The sequence below is a fragment of the Glycine soja genome, chromosome 18 (assembly GCF_004193775.1).
Source record: "Glycine soja cultivar W05 chromosome 18, ASM419377v2, whole genome shotgun sequence".
Classification (NCBI taxonomy): domain Eukaryota; kingdom Viridiplantae; phylum Streptophyta; class Magnoliopsida; order Fabales; family Fabaceae; genus Glycine; species Glycine soja.
This window is the reverse complement of record NC_041019.1, coordinates 12,010,769-12,028,800: the sequence shown is the minus strand read 5'-3', so window position 1 is coordinate 12,028,800 and position 18,032 is coordinate 12,010,769. Positions and strand designations below refer to the sequence as shown.

The 18,032-nt window shown below is 34.0% G+C and overlaps 2 protein-coding genes across 4 annotated transcripts; one reads left to right on the top strand and one right to left on the bottom strand.

The window, feature by feature from the left end:
- The first annotated feature begins 3,156 nt into the window (after positions 1–3,156).
- On the top strand, positions 3,157–7,447 carry LOC114394734 (ribose-phosphate pyrophosphokinase 4-like). The gene is made up of 7 exons (XM_028356412.1): positions 3,157–3,423; positions 4,765–5,080; positions 6,079–6,174; positions 6,322–6,390; positions 6,470–6,598; positions 6,844–6,940; positions 7,033–7,447. The coding sequence occupies exons 1-7, from the start codon at positions 3,302–3,304 to the stop codon at positions 7,164–7,166; spliced, it is 963 nt and encodes a 320-aa protein (XP_028212213.1). The 5' UTR covers positions 3,157–3,301; the 3' UTR covers positions 7,167–7,447.
- Positions 7,448–9,242: 1,795 nt separating this feature from the next.
- Positions 9,243–17,733, bottom strand: LOC114394408 (protein MEI2-like 2). Of its 3 annotated transcripts, XM_028355980.1 has the most exons (14): positions 17,453–17,733; positions 17,165–17,282; positions 16,178–16,232; positions 15,952–16,095; positions 15,384–15,853; positions 14,378–14,536; positions 14,173–14,289; positions 13,913–14,064; positions 12,796–12,887; positions 11,746–12,688; positions 11,545–11,629; positions 11,386–11,454; positions 10,919–11,098; positions 9,243–9,993 (listed from the first exon to the last, which is right to left on the bottom strand). In XM_028355980.1, the coding sequence occupies exons 3-14, from the start codon at positions 16,221–16,223 to the stop codon at positions 9,877–9,879; spliced, it is 2,574 nt and encodes an 857-aa protein (XP_028211781.1). In that variant the 5' UTR covers positions 16,224–16,232; positions 17,165–17,282; positions 17,453–17,733; the 3' UTR covers positions 9,243–9,876. The 3 variants fall into 3 exon arrangements, with proteins under 3 accessions (XP_028211781.1, XP_028211780.1, XP_028211779.1); XM_028355979.1 differs by lacking the exon at positions 17,165–17,282 and having other exon boundaries at positions 16,178–16,236; XM_028355978.1 differs by lacking the exon at positions 17,165–17,282.
- Between the last annotated feature and the right edge of the window lie 299 nt (positions 17,734–18,032).

The window sequence follows — 18,032 nt, the reverse complement described above, 5'->3', positions numbered from 1 at the left end:
TTACTTGAGTTATGCTCAAGTAAATTGTATTTTGTTATATAATATTTATACCTATATGTCTTATTTTTCTCTATTAGTTAGGAATGTGATAACTCACTCTCCGTGTTGTTTGTGTTTAGATCCTGTGATGATCTTGAACTTTGTGTTCGGGGGAGTAGATGACTAGGTGAATTGTTTCAAGGAACCTTATGCTGAAGGACGTCGGGACACAATACTCTGATAGGATGTGACATTAGGCTATAAGTTGATATATTAATTGTATGAGGTCTTGGACAACCTTGTTTTGAACCGAAATAATTTATTAATTATTTGAACAAGTTTTATTATGATGTTAGAAAGGTGAATGTGAGCCTTCTATCCTCTTGAAAGACTTGTATTTAAATGTGTTTTAAAAACTTTTAATTAAGTTTGATTTCTTATTTCTTTTATTATTAGTACATATATGTATGGGATGGAGGGTGTCATAGGATGTGAGAATTTTATTAATGAATAAGGGGTAAATATCTTCATAAGTGCTCTTTCAATTGTTTCCAAAATATAAAGGAGGTATTTATTTTATGGATAATTTTTTTAGTATTCCTGAAAAATTCATAATCTCATGTTCAACAAATATTTAATTTCAATAGAGAGATAGAGAAATTTATCCATGTGACGAAAATCTCTTTTCAATATTCCTAATCATTTTTAATACTTAAGCAATTTTTTTATTAAATACCTAGAAATAACATTCTCATGTTATATTTCTAGAAATAATATTCTCAACACTAAAAAAACTGTCCGCGAAATAAATGTCCTAAAAAATTTAAGGAAGAACCACTAGGGTTTTCTTAGCGGTGGAAAATTTAGATATAAATATTTAACAACTTTATTAATCATTAATTAATACCTTAGATATTTTTATTTAAAAAAACCTTAGATATAACACTTAAGACTCAAATTCTTTTATTGCTTTTGCAAAAAGGCAAACTTATTAATTAAAATATGTCTGTGTATATAATTTTTTTTAATTAGCATATTATCTTATATATATATATATATATATATATATATGTATATAATAATTTTGACTTATATATTTTAATTTATATTATTAATTAAAATATTAAATTAATACTTTTAAAATTATATTTATTGACACAATTTTTTTTTTGTCTAAACCACAAACATCCTCTACGGTGGGCAATCTCGTTTGAACTGAGTAAAAATAATATGGACGACAAAGTTTGTCCTCTATCTAGTTTATTTTCTAGTGTACACAAAACATTAGACAAAATTAAAAATAATTATATTTTTTTTATATCTTGCACTCCATCTTATGTTATCATATCCTCACCACTAAATGAGTTTTTAGTTCTTCTTATAGTGTGTTTGGTTGAGAGAATGAAAAAAAATAGAAAAAAGATATTTTGAATTAATATAGTGTGGAAGGTGTGAGACCCATGTCGGGACATCATATTTCTTTTCTATTTCTCCTCTATACCAAACACAAACTTAAGGAATTAAAATTAATGACACAAAACAAAAGTTTAGAGATTAAAAAATTAAATCATTTAAAATTTGTCAACTTCCCTAACTTATCCATTCCAACATTAAAAACACAAATATACCATTTCCGACACAAGATGATATGAAAGAAACAAAGTTGTAAGTCATAATTGTTTGTCGATGATCTTCGGCCCGATGGTGACACCATAAATGTCAAACTCTGCCAGCTTCACCTTCACCCCCTAGTCGTCAGGGTTTCGCTTCACCAACCTCTAATACTCCTCCACGACAATACCCTCAGTTCAACAAAATAAAATGATGACGTGACGATAAGGTATGATTTGGACATCTCATCCTCTTTAGTGGCTTCAAAGGCAAAAGTATGGATGAGTATATGGATCACTCTAGTTTATGAAACTTACATTCTTTACAAGTCGGACAATTTGGATCTACGAAATTAAATGGATTGAATTTTTTAGTTCGTGACCAACCCATGAAGTCCACAAATAAATGGGTCAACTCATAGACTTAATAAAAAAAGCTTTAAAAGTTTTTTTTTTTAAAAAAGGTAAATTTGTCAAATAATTGGAATTTCTTTTTTCTTTTCCTTCCATGTTTTTAAGATAAGATAGAAAATAAGAAAGTATAAATATAATTATAAACATTCAATTAAATATCAAACATTTAACTCTAAAATATCAAACATTCAAAAGACTAACACCTAATAAAAAAATATAAATATAAGAATTCAATTAAATATTAAACATTTAACTCTAAATAAAACATCAAACATTCTGAAGACTAATATATTCCTAACAATAAAATATCAAAATTTAAACACATCAAATGTCAAATGACTAAAAGTCAAAAGTATTTTTTGTTGCATAAATAATTCATCGACTTCTCTGATTAAACTCATAAAGTACGGAAATTTTACGAACTGAACCAAAATTCCTATACAATTAAACAAATTAAATTTTTTTAGGTCCGCAATCCACACGAATCATGATGGACTTCACGAGCCGATGGAGGGGCTTGGGTAGGCATGGCAACGAGGCGGGTCGGGGTCGGGGTCGGGTTTTGTTTACCCCGCCCCCGACTCCCAATTTCCCTCCCCGCCCCCGCCCCCGAAATCGACGGGGTGTATATTTACACCCCATCCCTGTCCCCGACGGGGTCGGGTTTTCCCCGCCCCCGACATTTTTATAAAATTTTATTAAAAAAATATAATTTTTCATAAAATAAAAAATATAATTTTAAATAAAACATAAAATTCAATTCAACACTAACATAAAATTTAATCTAATAATTTCATATTTCAATGCGTTATATATATTAATAATTAGCAGGGCGGGTTCGGATACGGGTTCGGAGCGGGTATTGAGAATCTCATCCCCGACCCGAACCCTAATTTGGCTATCGGAAAAAACCCGACCCCGACCCTGATCTCGGTCAATTTGGATTTTTCCCATCAAAATCGGGGTGGGTCCGGAGCAGGTCCCACGGGTTTGGGCCCGTTGCCATGCCTAGGCTCGGGTCCATATACCCACACTTGCCTGGTCATGCGAGAAGTGGGGTAAAACTATTTGACATGTGTCCATTTTTTATTGGTTTAGAGGATATAGCATTTCTCTTCTACAAAAGAGCATTTGACCAATGTTGCTATCTGACCAGTGACCAACACAGACCCACCCGACCCACTCCCGTCTTTCTCGGGCACACCAAACTCCATAAGCCCTTTTGTTTTGTTCCTCTAAATTCTCTTTCTGCTTAGTCTCTACCCTCTTGATTGCTTTTGTTAGAGAGAAAAAGAGCAATGGCAATGGTGAAGTCTCCCAATAAGCAAGTGAACCTCTTCTACTCCCTTGACTGCGAGGACCTTGCCCACAACGTTGCTCTTCAATCACCCAACATCATTCTCCAGAATATCAAATGGAGGTCTCTCTCTCTCTCTCTCTCTCTCTCTCTCTCTCTCTCTCTCTCTCTCTTTATATATATATATATATATATATATATGTGTGTGTGTGTGTGTGTGTGTGTCTGTGTGTGTGTGTGTGATCATAATCACTTCAATTTGTGGAATTCAATGACTTGCCCTGTGTTGTGTGTTTGACTTGTTCTTCTTTCTTGTTAGTGTCTCTCTGCAGTTTGTCAATTCTGGGTTTCTTTTAAGATTATGTTATGTTTTATTGTTGAATGTTGTTCAAAGTTGAGGCTTTTTTATGCTACGGGTTTAGTGAAAGATTGTTTCTTGGGAGGGTCTTATGTGGGGTTTTGCTTTTGCCAACTTGGATTGGATGACTTTGTGATGTTATGTTAACTTTAAACTCCGTGTTTAGATTGGCTTTCAGTCGAAATTCTGTTAAGAGAATGTTGAATGTTTGAATTAAAGGACAGGGTCTAGGACAAATCTCTATTTGGATTTTGAGGAGTCATTAAATGAATGTCCCAAATAATTGTGAGAGGAATTGGAAAGGAACTGGAGTGTGTTGTATCCTCTACCTTCTATCTGCTACTTACTAAGTTGTTACTGTGATGGTGCAACTGGTTGTGAGAGCAATTGGACTGTTTTTCAGCATGCAAGTTTATAATTGGGTTTTTTGTTGTGCGGACTTTATAGCTTACTTTGGCATCGTAGAAGAAACATGCTATTCTAGTTTCATTTGTTCTTAACTTCATGCACCAAGAACTGCAAGCAAATTGAAATAAAATTTGCATGACCAAGCTTTCAGCAAATCAAGCACTTAAAACTTTTATGACTTCACAATACAGACTATACTATGATATGCCTTTAGTGATGACACTTTGGCAAGGGTGGATTTTGCTAAAGTACCTGGACCTTGAGAGATGAGAACCTGTACTTTGGAACAAGCAAGAAAAAGCTGATTTCCAAAGATTCATGCTCCTAAGAAATGGATATCAAAGAGGACTGAGCTGATATCAAAGAGTCCTAGTTTAGATTATCTTAGGATATGCTCAGAAGCAATTATATTGTCATCATCTGGTTGTGTGCTTATGTTTTGATGCTTTTTCATGACTTAATTTGCTTAGCAAACTTATGCTGTGATGATATTTAGTTATACCATTACTTCTTTTTTGTTCTATATTTAATTTTTTGTGTGTGTGCTTCATATCCTTGGATGTTTGGGGATCCTGATTCCTCAAACCTCATTTTACCAGTTCAACATTTAAACATTATTACAAGCAAACTGCAAGATGATCATAGTTTCCTTTTTATGATAAAAATTGTAAAAACTGATTAGTTTTATGCTTATTCAGGTCATTTGCTGATGGATTTCCAAATATATATATAAATAATGCAGAAGAACTCCGAGGTCAACATGTTGCTTTCTTGGCATCTTTCAGCTCCCCTGCACATGTCTTTGAACAACTTTCTGTCATATATGCACTCCCTCGTTTATTTGTTGCTTCCTTCACATTGGTATTGCCTTTCTTTCCCACTGGATCCTTTGAGCGAATGGAGGAAGAAGGAGATGTAGCAACTGCCTTCACCCTTGCTAGGATGTTGTCAAATATTCCAATTTCTAGAGGTGGCCCAACTAGTTTAGTCATATATGACATTCATGCCTTGCAGGTTTGACTATTCAATGCATTGGAAGGAAGTACTATGTATTGCTTTTGTTATGTATAATTTAAGGTCCTTATGAGTTGCTACTCAATATACTCTAGTCTTATTGTTAATGGGAATTTTTTTGTATAGTCCTTTGCTTTGGTTATGCATGATGGGTGTTTGTTTACACTTTACATTGCACTTCTTTATTGTTGTCTTTAAAAGAACTTTTCTTCATTGAAGTAGATGAAATCTCAAAAGAATGAGTGAAGGTGCCATGCAACAGAATACGTGGCTAAGATGGGTGCACAAAGTGGAACGTGTGAAATTATGAATAGTGTTTCTGCTTTATCGATGCTCACATCAGATGACCATCGATCATTTAGCTTAATATCAACTCTATGCTCTGCTCCTTTGATAGTCAATTTTAAAGGCATATGAATGAATGATACATGTTTCACTTTTACTTGTTTGAACAACTTATTCAATTGTTGCTCATTTACTTCAACTTGCTTAAGCTATGCAACAATGTAATAAAACTTGTGTTTTTCTCTTTTAACATTCTCAAAATTTTTAGCACATCATGGATTCTTGGTAAAAACCTGTTAGGAACAAAGAATAGAAATGGGTAAAAAAATTAGAATGGATTCTCAAAATTTTTAACACGTCATGGATTTTATTGAATTGATTGGAAAGAACAGAAAAATAGAAGAGAGATCTCTCCTCCAAGGGTTTCCCTTGACAAAGGATTTCTCCTTTCACAAAGAGCAAAGCTCAATGCTCAAATGATACAAGACTGAAGAGTCCTTTCCCCATACATACTGCCCCCCTTAACTAACTAATCAATATCCTAAGTCCTAACTGTCTTTACTAACTTCCTCACCCCCTAACAAAACCTTTTGAGTTTTTGCAACATCGCTACATCATTCCATGTCTCCTATCACTGCTTCCTTATATACTTGATGTCGTAAGAGAATACTATAATATTTTTATACTCTTACATATGATTTAAAATTTTGCAGGAGAGGTTTTATTTTGGAGATGAAGTCTTGCCCTTGTTTGAGACCGGTATTCCTCTCTTAAAGCAACGTCTGAGTCAGCTTCCTGACGCTGATAATGTGAGTAGTCTGCATTTTTTCAGTCACACTCTCTGTCTGTAGATCAACTTGTAATGTTAAAACAGTGGATGTGTTATATTCCATGGAAATTTCCTGTGCTTGCTATATTCATATTTTATCGCCTGAATTTCTGATTGTTATTTTCAGGTAGTTATTGCATTTCCAGATGACGGTGCATGGAAGCGATTCCACAAGCAGTTTGATCATTTTTCACTGGTGGGTCTCCTATAGGTATCTCTTTTATTAATATGTACTTATATTTGTTTATAGTTTTCTGAATTTTTTACTGTGGCAGGTTGTATGTACTAAGGTTCGTGAAGGTGACAAGAGGATAGTTCGGCTCAAGGAAGGCAACGTCTCTGGTCATCATGTAGTCATTGTTGATGATTTGGTCCAATCTGGAGGCACCCTGATTGAGTGTCAGGTCAATTATTCAATTTGCAAATAAAAAATGTTTATTCAATCAAAAGAAAATTGTTTATTTGAAGCCTACCTCATGGAGTGAGATAAGACTATTGTTGATTATTGATGTTGGGTATGCATACCTAAACTAAGCAACACTTTATCTCTGTGCATGTGTCTGCACACGTCAATCAATCAATGCATGTTTCTGCACCTAGATGTGATGCAACTGAACATTTCTCTCGTTTTATTGTTGTCTTCCTCTAGAAAGTTTTGGCAGCCAATGGTGCAGCAAAGGTGAGTGCCTATGTCACCCATGGCGTGTTCCCTAACCAATCATGGGAGCGATTCACTCATAAAAAAGGTTAGTCTTTGCTTAATGTCACATACTTTATAGTTTCTACATTCCTATATTTTCATCATGTGAATGTTGTTGCCATTTGATTTAACTTGCAGACACCTTGGAGAATGCATTTGCCTACTTCTGGATCACAGATTCTTGCCCTCTTACTGTCAAAGCTATAGCAAATAAAGCTCCTTTTGAAGTGCTGAGTCTAGCCGGGTCTATTGCTAATGCTCTACAAATTTGAAAGCAAAAATTATTCAAGGGGAAAGCATTGAACTTTGTGTTAAAAGGGATACTCAACTACAATTTTTAGCACATGAAACCTGCTAATTTAATTTGTCTTGTTCTGGACTGGACTGTGACCTGATTGAGTCTCAACTCTGGTACAAGACCTTTGAATGCAAATCATCTAATCTTACCTTAACATTACTCATCATCAAGCATCGGAATTTGTAGTCATTGTCGCATGCTTGAAAATATGTCCGACTAAAGAATCTTTGTAGAAATGGCAGTTCTTCAAAGATCCTCTAGTGTTTTAATTTAGATTGACAAACCTTAGATCAAGTTTCATATATTTTTGTCATTAATTTTTCAAATTAAACAATGTCATTGATTGTTTTTCAACATTCCATTAATTATGGATATTTTTTTCCAAAAAAAAAATATTCACTCGTCACTAATGGATTTGAGAACTTGATAATAAAAGTATAGCTTTATATTAGTTTCTGTCCAGTGTAAAGATTCTTCCTATTAGTCTTAAATACTCATCTCTTGAACCCTCTTTAAAATGTTTTTCCCTTCGTAGAAAAAGTCTAGCACAGAACAGGTGATTGTTTTTGGAGAAATAATAGTCACTTTAGGAAGAAGAAAAAAATTCAATTTTTTTATTACCAGATGCTTCAAATAAATAAAGTAATACAGTAAATCCAATAACACTATCAACTTCAAATGCTTTGCTTGAATGATGAAGATTAAGAAACTATTTGTTATCTCTATTTGAGAAAAATCTTAAGTTACAAGTCAACTAAAATTTAGATGACTAAAATTTTGACAAGATTAAAGTGACGTGGTTTCTTTTAAATTTTTGATAAAAGATGATTTCTCGACAAAATTATTATACATAGGAAAGAATAGAGCGTTAGATCTAAGTAATTAGGAACTTGTTGTACATGTGTCAAAAATTTATAATTCAATTATTAGTAGTAGAAGTTTATAAACAAAGACCTTTGACAGTCATTTTGGTGGAACCAAATCACTACCACTCAAATCTTCAGACACCAACAACAAAGCACTCAAAAATGACTCAATTCGAAAGTCACAATGTATGAATTTATCTCATTTTTAATGATTTTTTGTTTCATTTACTTTTTTGCATTGCTCTGACCTTTATCTTTTTTCAATTTTCATTTCTTCTCCGAACTCTACTTTTATCCAATCCCCATTACTTGTTATTATCGAATTCAAAAGAGATTGCATGATTAATTATTATCGAAAACTATTACTATCAAACAATACTATTAACGAAAATTGTGATTATAAGAATTGTTAGAGAAAAGATTAATATAAAACCCTTTACTATGAATATCATTAGAGATTATTATCACTATTTTTCTCAATACTTAGACAATTCTCTTAAATTGAAAATTGTAATTACTTATTCAACTAAAAAGGACTTACAATCAAAAATAAATTTTATTTCATTCTTAAAGATTTATTTATTAATAGAATCACTAGTAAATATTGATTTCTTAGGAATATAAAATATTTTTGAAAACCTATTTATGATTATAATGGTTAATAATATTAGAAAGAAGAAAAAAAAACTCAAAAATGGATAGATTTTTAAATTGTTTAAATTGAGAGCAGTAGAAAAGTAGGAGAAAAAAGTGTTGTGAAGATTTATTTGTCCCTTGTAACCTTTTTACGTAATCCAAAACAAAGATAAATATCATTTTAATTTTTCTCATTGGGCTCCACATGCTTCTTTTTTTCTTTTCTCCCACAAAATCTCAGCACTCCAGAGAAGTTTTTTTGTAAGTGCCACCGCACTTCTCAGCTTTCCCAAACAATAGAAAACTTCACTCTTTCTCAAAGTTCTCTCTCACCTACCTCTTTCTTCCTGAAATCATGCTAAACAAACAGAAATTCCTTATCAAAAGAAATCAAAATTTGAAGCCATCAAAAGATACAATCTTGCAAGCTTACTTTGCTCAAATCATTTGTTTTTTCAATTGCTCAGCAACAGTTTGCATCAGATAACTCCAAAGAAACCTTTGCCCAACTAAAAATGTTTACATGCTTATCTTTGCAGAAATGATGAGACATTAATGAGTAAGACTCAGATTTATAAATAGGGGTTGATAAAACAGTGCTTTACAGTGCATCCAATATTTAAAATCACAACTACAATGGCAAGAAACCAGTTCACAACTTCACATCTTTACAGACATTCACATTTTTTGGCTACATGATAAACAACATTGATAAATAACAGGATAGTTCCTTGTTCCCATTCTATACAAACCATTCCCCCATAAATTGATTTTTTTTCCCCATATACACAATAGTTTCATATCCGCAAATGGCCACAACAGCCTCAACAGAGGAAGAAAAAAATAACAAATCCCAGACAGAGTCAATCCTGCACAATCTGGCATGCATGCTGCTTTAGGAACCAACCATCCAGCAATACACTCCAAGTTATTCTTTTCCACTGGTTGTAAAACAATTGTTTCTCTACACATCAACAAACTGCTCTCTGCATCTTTTATGATTATTGACATATTTGGAGTCTCCACCCGCTGATAACTGGGTTGCTCCCTTCATTTTTATACAACTTTTTTTTTTCCTTTTTTCATGAATTGGCTTTGTACACCTTAGGATCACCTATGCAAATAGTTAGCAATCCTAGAACCCATTTATTGTGGGCTAGGAACAATATGTCTAATAAATGGTTAATCTTTCTCTAGCTTCTGATCCAAATTGCCCTTTGGGCTCTCCAACAAATCACTTGAATAGGATCCATCTGGTTGGCGAATGCAAATATTCAAATTGCTGGATAGAAAATGTTCCTAGATGGTAAGCAGAGAAAGAAATCATCAGATGAGCTGTTGAAATTATGTTATTAAAGGAATAACTTGATCAATTAATGTGGCAAATAAGAAAAGTATAGTCAACCAATTCAGCAGTTGCAGTTTCATGTTTCAACTAAAAAGTGAACAGATAGCTCAAATGTGACATCACAATCAAGCAAATCTCAAATGGTGAAATAGATAATCGATGCAATTTTTTATATACAGTACTCAACTAGTGCAGCTTAAGTTTGTAACACTCAGGTCTGTCAGTCATGTGAAGAGGTATATAGAGTTAAGGTAGATTTTCACCTCTAATTTGATACTTCAAAATTGATAAGAAAATTGTATAGACTCTGATAATGTCAATAGGAACTTAGTAGGATGCACAACCTCAAAACTTCAATAATATGGAGTCATCAACTTTTGCTTTTTCTGAATCACACTCCTCCAACATAAAACCCCTTACTAAAGAGAGTCTAGAATATGAAAATTAACCCCATGTACTTCAAGTTCAATGTACAACCAATAATTTGGTGAACAATTTGTTGACTCCAACCAGCTTGAGATCTGCCTCGCCTTTGTTAGCTTAATATTATAGTCTTGCAGTTAAATTTGTGAAACATTGATGTCAAGCATACAAGCACATTTTGATATTTTAGTCTAGGGGGAAAACACAACTTTATGCTAGCTAAGCTCAAACCACCACTGAAACAAAAGTTATATTCAACTTTGATGTTTGACCTTGTCTAATGTTTCATATTAATTACTGTAACTAAAAATTGAAGGTAAAACTGTATAAACCATATTCAATTTCAAATTCACTTATCATTTTTAAGATTTGCATGACATCTAAAGGTCAGGACCAATGTGTTTGCCCAGAAATCTTGTAATTGTTATTTGCTACTGATTGCAATCATACTACCTGGTCACCAGTATCTTGGCCCTCTGAATGAAAGAGAATTGGCCGGCACCGTTTGTCCTCATTCATTAAGCTTGAATTCTGGAAATGCATCACAAGCGCAGCCTTTCCTTGTATCCGTGCATATGCCAGTGAAGCAACCTTTTCACTGTTGAACTTCTCCCACTTTTTCCCATTAAAGGCCTACAGAAATTTCCATGATAGACTTCTTAACATCATACTTCTCCAGATCAGGACAAGTTTAATACTTGCAAATTACCAGAAACTATCAATAAAATACTTTCAACCATATATTCATATTTACCTTTAAAATGAAAGGAAATCACATAATCCCACACAGACATCTATCCTTGTAAATTATGATACAATATCACATTAAGAAAGCCCTTATATCACAAACTATGCACATGGAATTTTTAAATGTAGTAGTAACAGAAGACCTCAGACATGAAAAGATATAGAATTCAAACCTTGTAGAAGGCGATGATGTGTGAAGGAGACACCATATTGATAAAAGCATAACCCACATTACACTTATTCTGCAAGCAAAACAAGGCATTAAGAAATAAGTCATCATGGCAGGAGAAATCCCTCAATCCTAATTAAAAAGATATGTAGGATGTGAATACCTTGAAGTCAATTGGCAAGTAGAGGAAGTCATAAGTACCCTGGTGATTCTCATCAATTGCAGCAAGCAGCATCTTCGACGTATACCTTAAAAGCAATCACAACAGCTCAGTCATCAGGAAATCCATCAATTACAGTCCTTACTAAATTGTTAGTATATTGATTTGATCACACAACTAGGATAGATGTTTAGTTATTCTTACTTGTTAGGAATGTTTTTAATCATTAAAGTAGTCCTTGTATCTTCACCACAGACGATTTTGTCAAGATCAAGCTGGTACAGCTTCTTACTATCAATTTGGTTCCCACCATTTTCAGGTCGTCTACTTCGTCCACGTTCAGCTAATCCCTCAATGTTAGTTGCTCCAGGTCCAGAATACAAACTATTTCCATGGAACAAGGAACCATGTCTAGGCAGAGACATCATTCTGAAATTGGGTGAACTAATTTCAGGGGTATTTCCAGAAAGACCAACACTGGCTCCTACAGATGCACGAGCACTAATGTTGTTCATCATAAAATTCCCATCACCGTGATTTAAATTCCCAAATGCAACCGGGCTCATGAGAGAAGCTTCAGGTGACTCAGGGAAGTAGCTAAAATGCCTATCAAGCGGAAGGCCAGATGGAGCAGATCCAACATGATGATGAGAGTGGGAGCCAAGAAAAGGACTGTGATTACTAGTATATGGGAAACCCTGCCTTTGGACACTAGATGTAAATGGAAGCCCCACCGAAGATGAAGACCAGGCAGGAGTGTTTGAATGCTCAGAGTAAGGAGTTGGGCTTCCCCAAAGAAATTGAGGACCGGACAGTGTTCCAATACTTGATGCACTAGAACTTGATTCACCAAAAGTAGATATAGGCCTAGGACTTGCCTTTACATTTTGCTCAGGAAAGGATATAGAATGCTGAAAAGCTGCTCCTTGTGTTGATCCAGAGTTAGAAAACATCTGATTTGCAGCCCTTCCAGGGTCCTTGCCAATCGGTGCAATCTTGGTAGAGGTTGTTGCATGTGGGGAAAGAATTGCAGCCAATCCAGACAAATGGTTGGTATTAATGGGACTGGCAGGGCCCAAACCAGGGGACTTGCTAAAAGAAGCTAATGGATTTTGTTCAACTGGACTACCAAATTGTGCCCAGCTACCTGAGAAAAAATTGCCAACTAATTTAGCATGTAATTGAGAATACCTTTCTAAAATGATAAACTACAATTGTGTATGAGAAAGAAGATTGGATTTAAGAGTGATTTACCAGGAGGAGAATTGGCCACAGGTGAAACTACTTGATGTCTAAAAGTTCGAGCTTCATCTTGTTCCAGTTCTTGACTCAGTTGTTGCATCAAGCTAACAAGAGAAAATGTGTCACTAGTTTTTTAAAGGTTTAATTACATAGATAATAACATTGTCAGTGGCATAAGGATATATAGCATAATATTAGCTGAAAGAAACCATATCAAATAAAAATAATGCGAAGAACGAGAAAAAAAAAAGCGCAAGAAATGAAACCTAGAAAAGGCCAAAGCCTTCAAGTGTCTACAAGAATGGAAAAAGAATAATTGATCAAGAACTACATGCACAATGTACAGTCACAAAAAAGGAGCCCAAGGCATGCAGATAGAGTTCCTAAGAAAGATAGGAAAAAGATCAACAGAAGCAATAATATTGCACAGACCTACGGCATCCACCAATAGATTGGTGCAAAATTACAAAGACATACCTTGAGTAATTTCTTAATATCTATTTCTTTCTGCATCCAAATTTTATATTTGCAAGGATTTAGAAGCTTAAATACTCCCTACAGAGTAACTAGTTAGCATTTAAACCCCAATACATTACTACATTTAGTGTGCAGATAACATAAAATGTGGCATGACAACATGAAAGGTCTGAAAGTTATAGGAAATAGAACAGCTGAACTAAATACATGTATTGAAACTGAAATTCACTTACACAAATGAGATGTTTGGAAGATTCCGTTAGGATAGCAAACTTTTAAAGGATTTCACAGTATTGCTTTTAAAACCTAACAAGTGATCTTCTTATCCAAGTAGCTGATTTAAGAATTAGATGGATAGTAACAACATTATCACCTTTTACATTCCAGATCAACCACCCAGAAATTTTCTCCATGAAAGTAAGTTGAACTAATTTATTAGCTTCTTACAAGTAACTATTTAATATCTGCTCAAGGGATAAATATTAATGTATATAATAGATATTCTTGGGCGTACCTCTATTGTAAAAAATTTCAAGCATGTCCTTACTTCTATACCATTTAGAAAAGAATTAAGAAACCAGGTCAAGGGAGAAAAATTATTTATACAGGAAATATGTTTATGCCATACTAAACAAGATAAAATCCAACTTACTTTCTACGTGCTCCACCAGGGCGACTGGGTTCAAGTTTTATGCGTTTCCCAGCAATATCACTTCGATTTAATGCTTTAAGAGCTGCCTCTGCTGCTCTAACATCATAAAATTCAATAAATTTATGGTGTCTCTTATGTGGTGTTTCCCTGATCTGCAATTTTAATACAGAATTTACAAATACTCCAAGCACTGGATAAACATTAAGTGGTGCCAAAGAAAATACATTTAAAATAAACAGATATGTTAATATATATTTTACCTCTTTGACCTCACCATAAGCCCCAAATATTTGACGAAGGTCATCATTTGATACTGATGGATCTAAATTGAACACTACAAGGGTTCCTTGATTAATATCTTTTTCTGAGGGGTTATCCTGAAACAAGCAGAAGAAAGATTAATAAAAGAAAGGCAACATCAATGATAAACAGTCAAACACAGAGTAATGCCAAAAAAAATCAAACCTTAGGAATTGAAAAATGAATATCAAGTTTTCTTCGTCTCAAGGGCTTGTTTTGTAAAGCACGCATGGCAGTGCGAGCAGCTCGAATATCATAGTAAGATATCATCACAAAGCCCCTATGCTTGCATGCTGTGTATAAAGTTCTGATATCCCCATATTGCTATCAAATAAAAAGAATAGAATCAACAACAAAAATAGATAAAGGGAGAAGAATGAGCTTTTCATGCCGTACACAAACAAGAAATGAATAACTAAAGCATACCCTATTTAAGCTCCAACTAGAATTTTGTCACACCAATTCTACTAGGTATTCAGAAAGCCACTAAAGTACAAAAAGGTAAATAAAGGCTCTCCAAATAAACGTCTACCTCTCTTTATCTTTTGGGTACAAAACCATATGCCTCTTTATCCAGTTTGACTTATAATTTATTTTTGGGAGGTGGAGATAAGGGAGGGAATACTAGGAGCATAAAGGGACAACTGGATCCCACCTACAGAACCCAGGCACATCTGTGTGGTTTCCTGTCACTAACTGGCAAAGGTCAAATGGCAAGTAATGGTTCTTTTCAGATTTTTATATTCTCACCATTCTCTTTCTTGATGTTCTAGTTTCATTTTATGATAATCAAGCATTATTTCCCTCTTTATCAGTCGAAGTAAATGTGCTAGCAGATTATCTTAAAATATATTATTTTTTAGAATTTAGGCTAACCATGTAACATGTAGTGCCCCCAGTGCCTAACCAGAAATTGCAACTTACACATTAATTTATCTTGGCAGAGACATTCACACTAATAATGATCTGGGAAATATAATTTTCAAAACAATTTTCCAGCCAAAATGAAATCACAACGTATTATCCATAGCTTCCTCCTTTAAAAATGCAAATATTATCAGACTTCAATTCCATACACATTAAGAAGCAAAAGCATGATTACCATACACATTAAATACCATGTTTAAAAACAAATATAATATTATTGAAGCATTAGGCAAATGTTCAATACCTCAAATAGTGTTCGTAATTCAGAGTCCTCAACATTACTGTTGATGTTTCGAACAAATAATGTCCTTGATGGATGCTCTCCATAGGGATGCTCCCCAGCCACTGTTCCCACACCATTTGGGATTGCATACTGACCAATACCATTTGAAGCAATTCCATCTGATATGCCTATCTTGGACATACTGATATTGAGGCTCTCTTGGGGTTCAAAATCCATCTCAAATCCCCCTCCATTGACAAACAGATCATTTTCATCCAAATCCTCCAGTTGACTGGGCAATTTACTGAGGTCAAAATCATCCATAATGCCAGCTAAAAGGTCCTCTTCATCATCAGGAAGCATGTTTCCAATTGCATTGGTTTCAAAGTCATCAAAAGGATCGTGTCCCTCATCCTCTTTGTGAACTTTATCTAATGTTAGCAAGTTATCATCAACTGGTTGACCATAATTTTCCGAATCAGTCAAATCTACTGCATATCAACAATAAAAGGAGAAAAAAAAAGGATGTCAAAAGAAACATTATGAATGATTCCAATCTGTTCTATCAGAAACATCATCTTAAGCTTACATTTTTCATGTGGAAGAACAGGCAGTGAACTAGAAAACAAGCTAACATCACTTGAGTCATGGAACACATCACTGGCACGTGGTATTCCCCATGCACTGCTTCCCGCTTTTTTTGGAACATTATGTGGGGAAATCCCAGATGGACCTACAGAAACAACATACAAACTAATTTAATTAAGAAAAATTGCTACACAAGAATTTATGTATTACATATGAAGAGGAGGTACCTGCAGCAGCATGAGCTGATGAAGAATTCCCAGAATGCTTGTCCATTTTCAGTCACTTTCTTAGAATAAACATGACAAAAGAGATAACAGAGAAAGTCAGATATCTTAATATCAATTACTTGAAGACATCATAAACCTATTGTGAACCAATGTACCATAAATGGAAAAACATTCACAATCAAGTAAGAATGCATCACGGTTTAATCTCACCAAAGACAGACAATGGTTTCCTTATAGTTTTATACCTTTCTTAACTTTGTCTCATGTAGTTAGTACAGTGAGGGGAGTAAGATGCAATTATTTGTATAATATTTAGGGCAACAGTTACAACCATTATCAATATCTGGCAAGTTGAATTAACCAACAACTATACACATGACATTGTGTTGATCAATAGTTCAATACAACTTTTATATCTTATTTGGATGGATGAAGTTCAGCAAAATGAAATCGATATTAACTAACGAAAGGAGCTTCCCAGTCATACATTGAATTGGCATACATTAGATAGGAGTGGTGATTAGCAAAATTCAAGTTTCAACTTAACCAGAATCCAAACAGATTGTCTATATTATGTACGCACAAAAGCACAATCTTATTCTATCATAGGAAGGAAAGTTTACAACTTTTCATAGTTTAAAGAAAACAAATATAGAACAATTAGCAACCAAAGTATTTCCCAACTGCACAAGTCCTTAAAGTCAACTAAGTTCCAAGCACGCACAACCACAGTAAACTCTCTCATAACATTATATCAAGACAGTAACCATAACAACACAAGCCTAAACAATAAGAAACACAAATTGGAAAGATTAAATAAAACCAAGCAAAAGAACACTCAGTAGCTGATACATTTCACAACAGCGTAAGGAAGATTACAGGGTCAACTCAAGGTCCAAACAAAAAATCACCCAAAACCCAAAACATAACCGAGAAAATTAATCAACTTCACCAAAACCCACAAAGTAAAATTTAAAACACACATACACAGTTACTCTTAGATTATTACACAGCACCACCACCAACAAGCCCCCACATCAAAGATCACAGTTCCTCATAATTCATCAACAGCTCAAGCTTATGCACCAAAACAACGAAGACCCACCTGCCAGTTAACCCGATCAAGTGCTAAAAAACCAAAATTTCAAAGAAAAAAAAAAACAAATTTTGACACACCCCGCATAATTGAAAAGCATGAATTCATAAAAATAGAGAATTAAACTAACAAAAAAAGGCAAAAAAAAAAAAGAACAAGAAGAAGAAGAAGAAGAGTACCTTGAGGAAGAGAAGGAAGGAGAGGAGGGGCTAGAGGGAATTCATGGAGGATAGAAACTGAGGAGTGAAGAAAATTGTGATGATCACGGAAATTGAGAAGAGAAAGGGAAGGAAGTGAAGGGAAGAGTTTCCGTAGAAGCAGAGAAATGTCTTCCTTCTACTCTTCTGCTTCCTCCTCTGACGCCGGGAAACCAGAGAGCAAGAGTGAGAGAAATTTTCCCGGAAAATTAGAGAGAGAAAAGAAAAACAAGACACAGAGGAAAATGATTGGAGGGAAGAAAGACAAGCACATCAAAAATTAATAACTTGCTCTTCATCTTCTTCTTATTATAAATTTTTTAATAAAATAATATTATACAATATGATGAGGATAAAGAATTACTATATGATGTAAAAAATTATTTATGAAAAATTGGAAACATAAAAAAAAAATTAAGCATAATATAAAAAATTTAGAGTTTAATTTATATCCGCAACCAACCAATCAAAAAATAATTATTTTGTATAATTTTAAGATAATTATGATAAAAGTAATAATAATAATTAATATACTATATTCGAAAATGATTATAAGATTCTG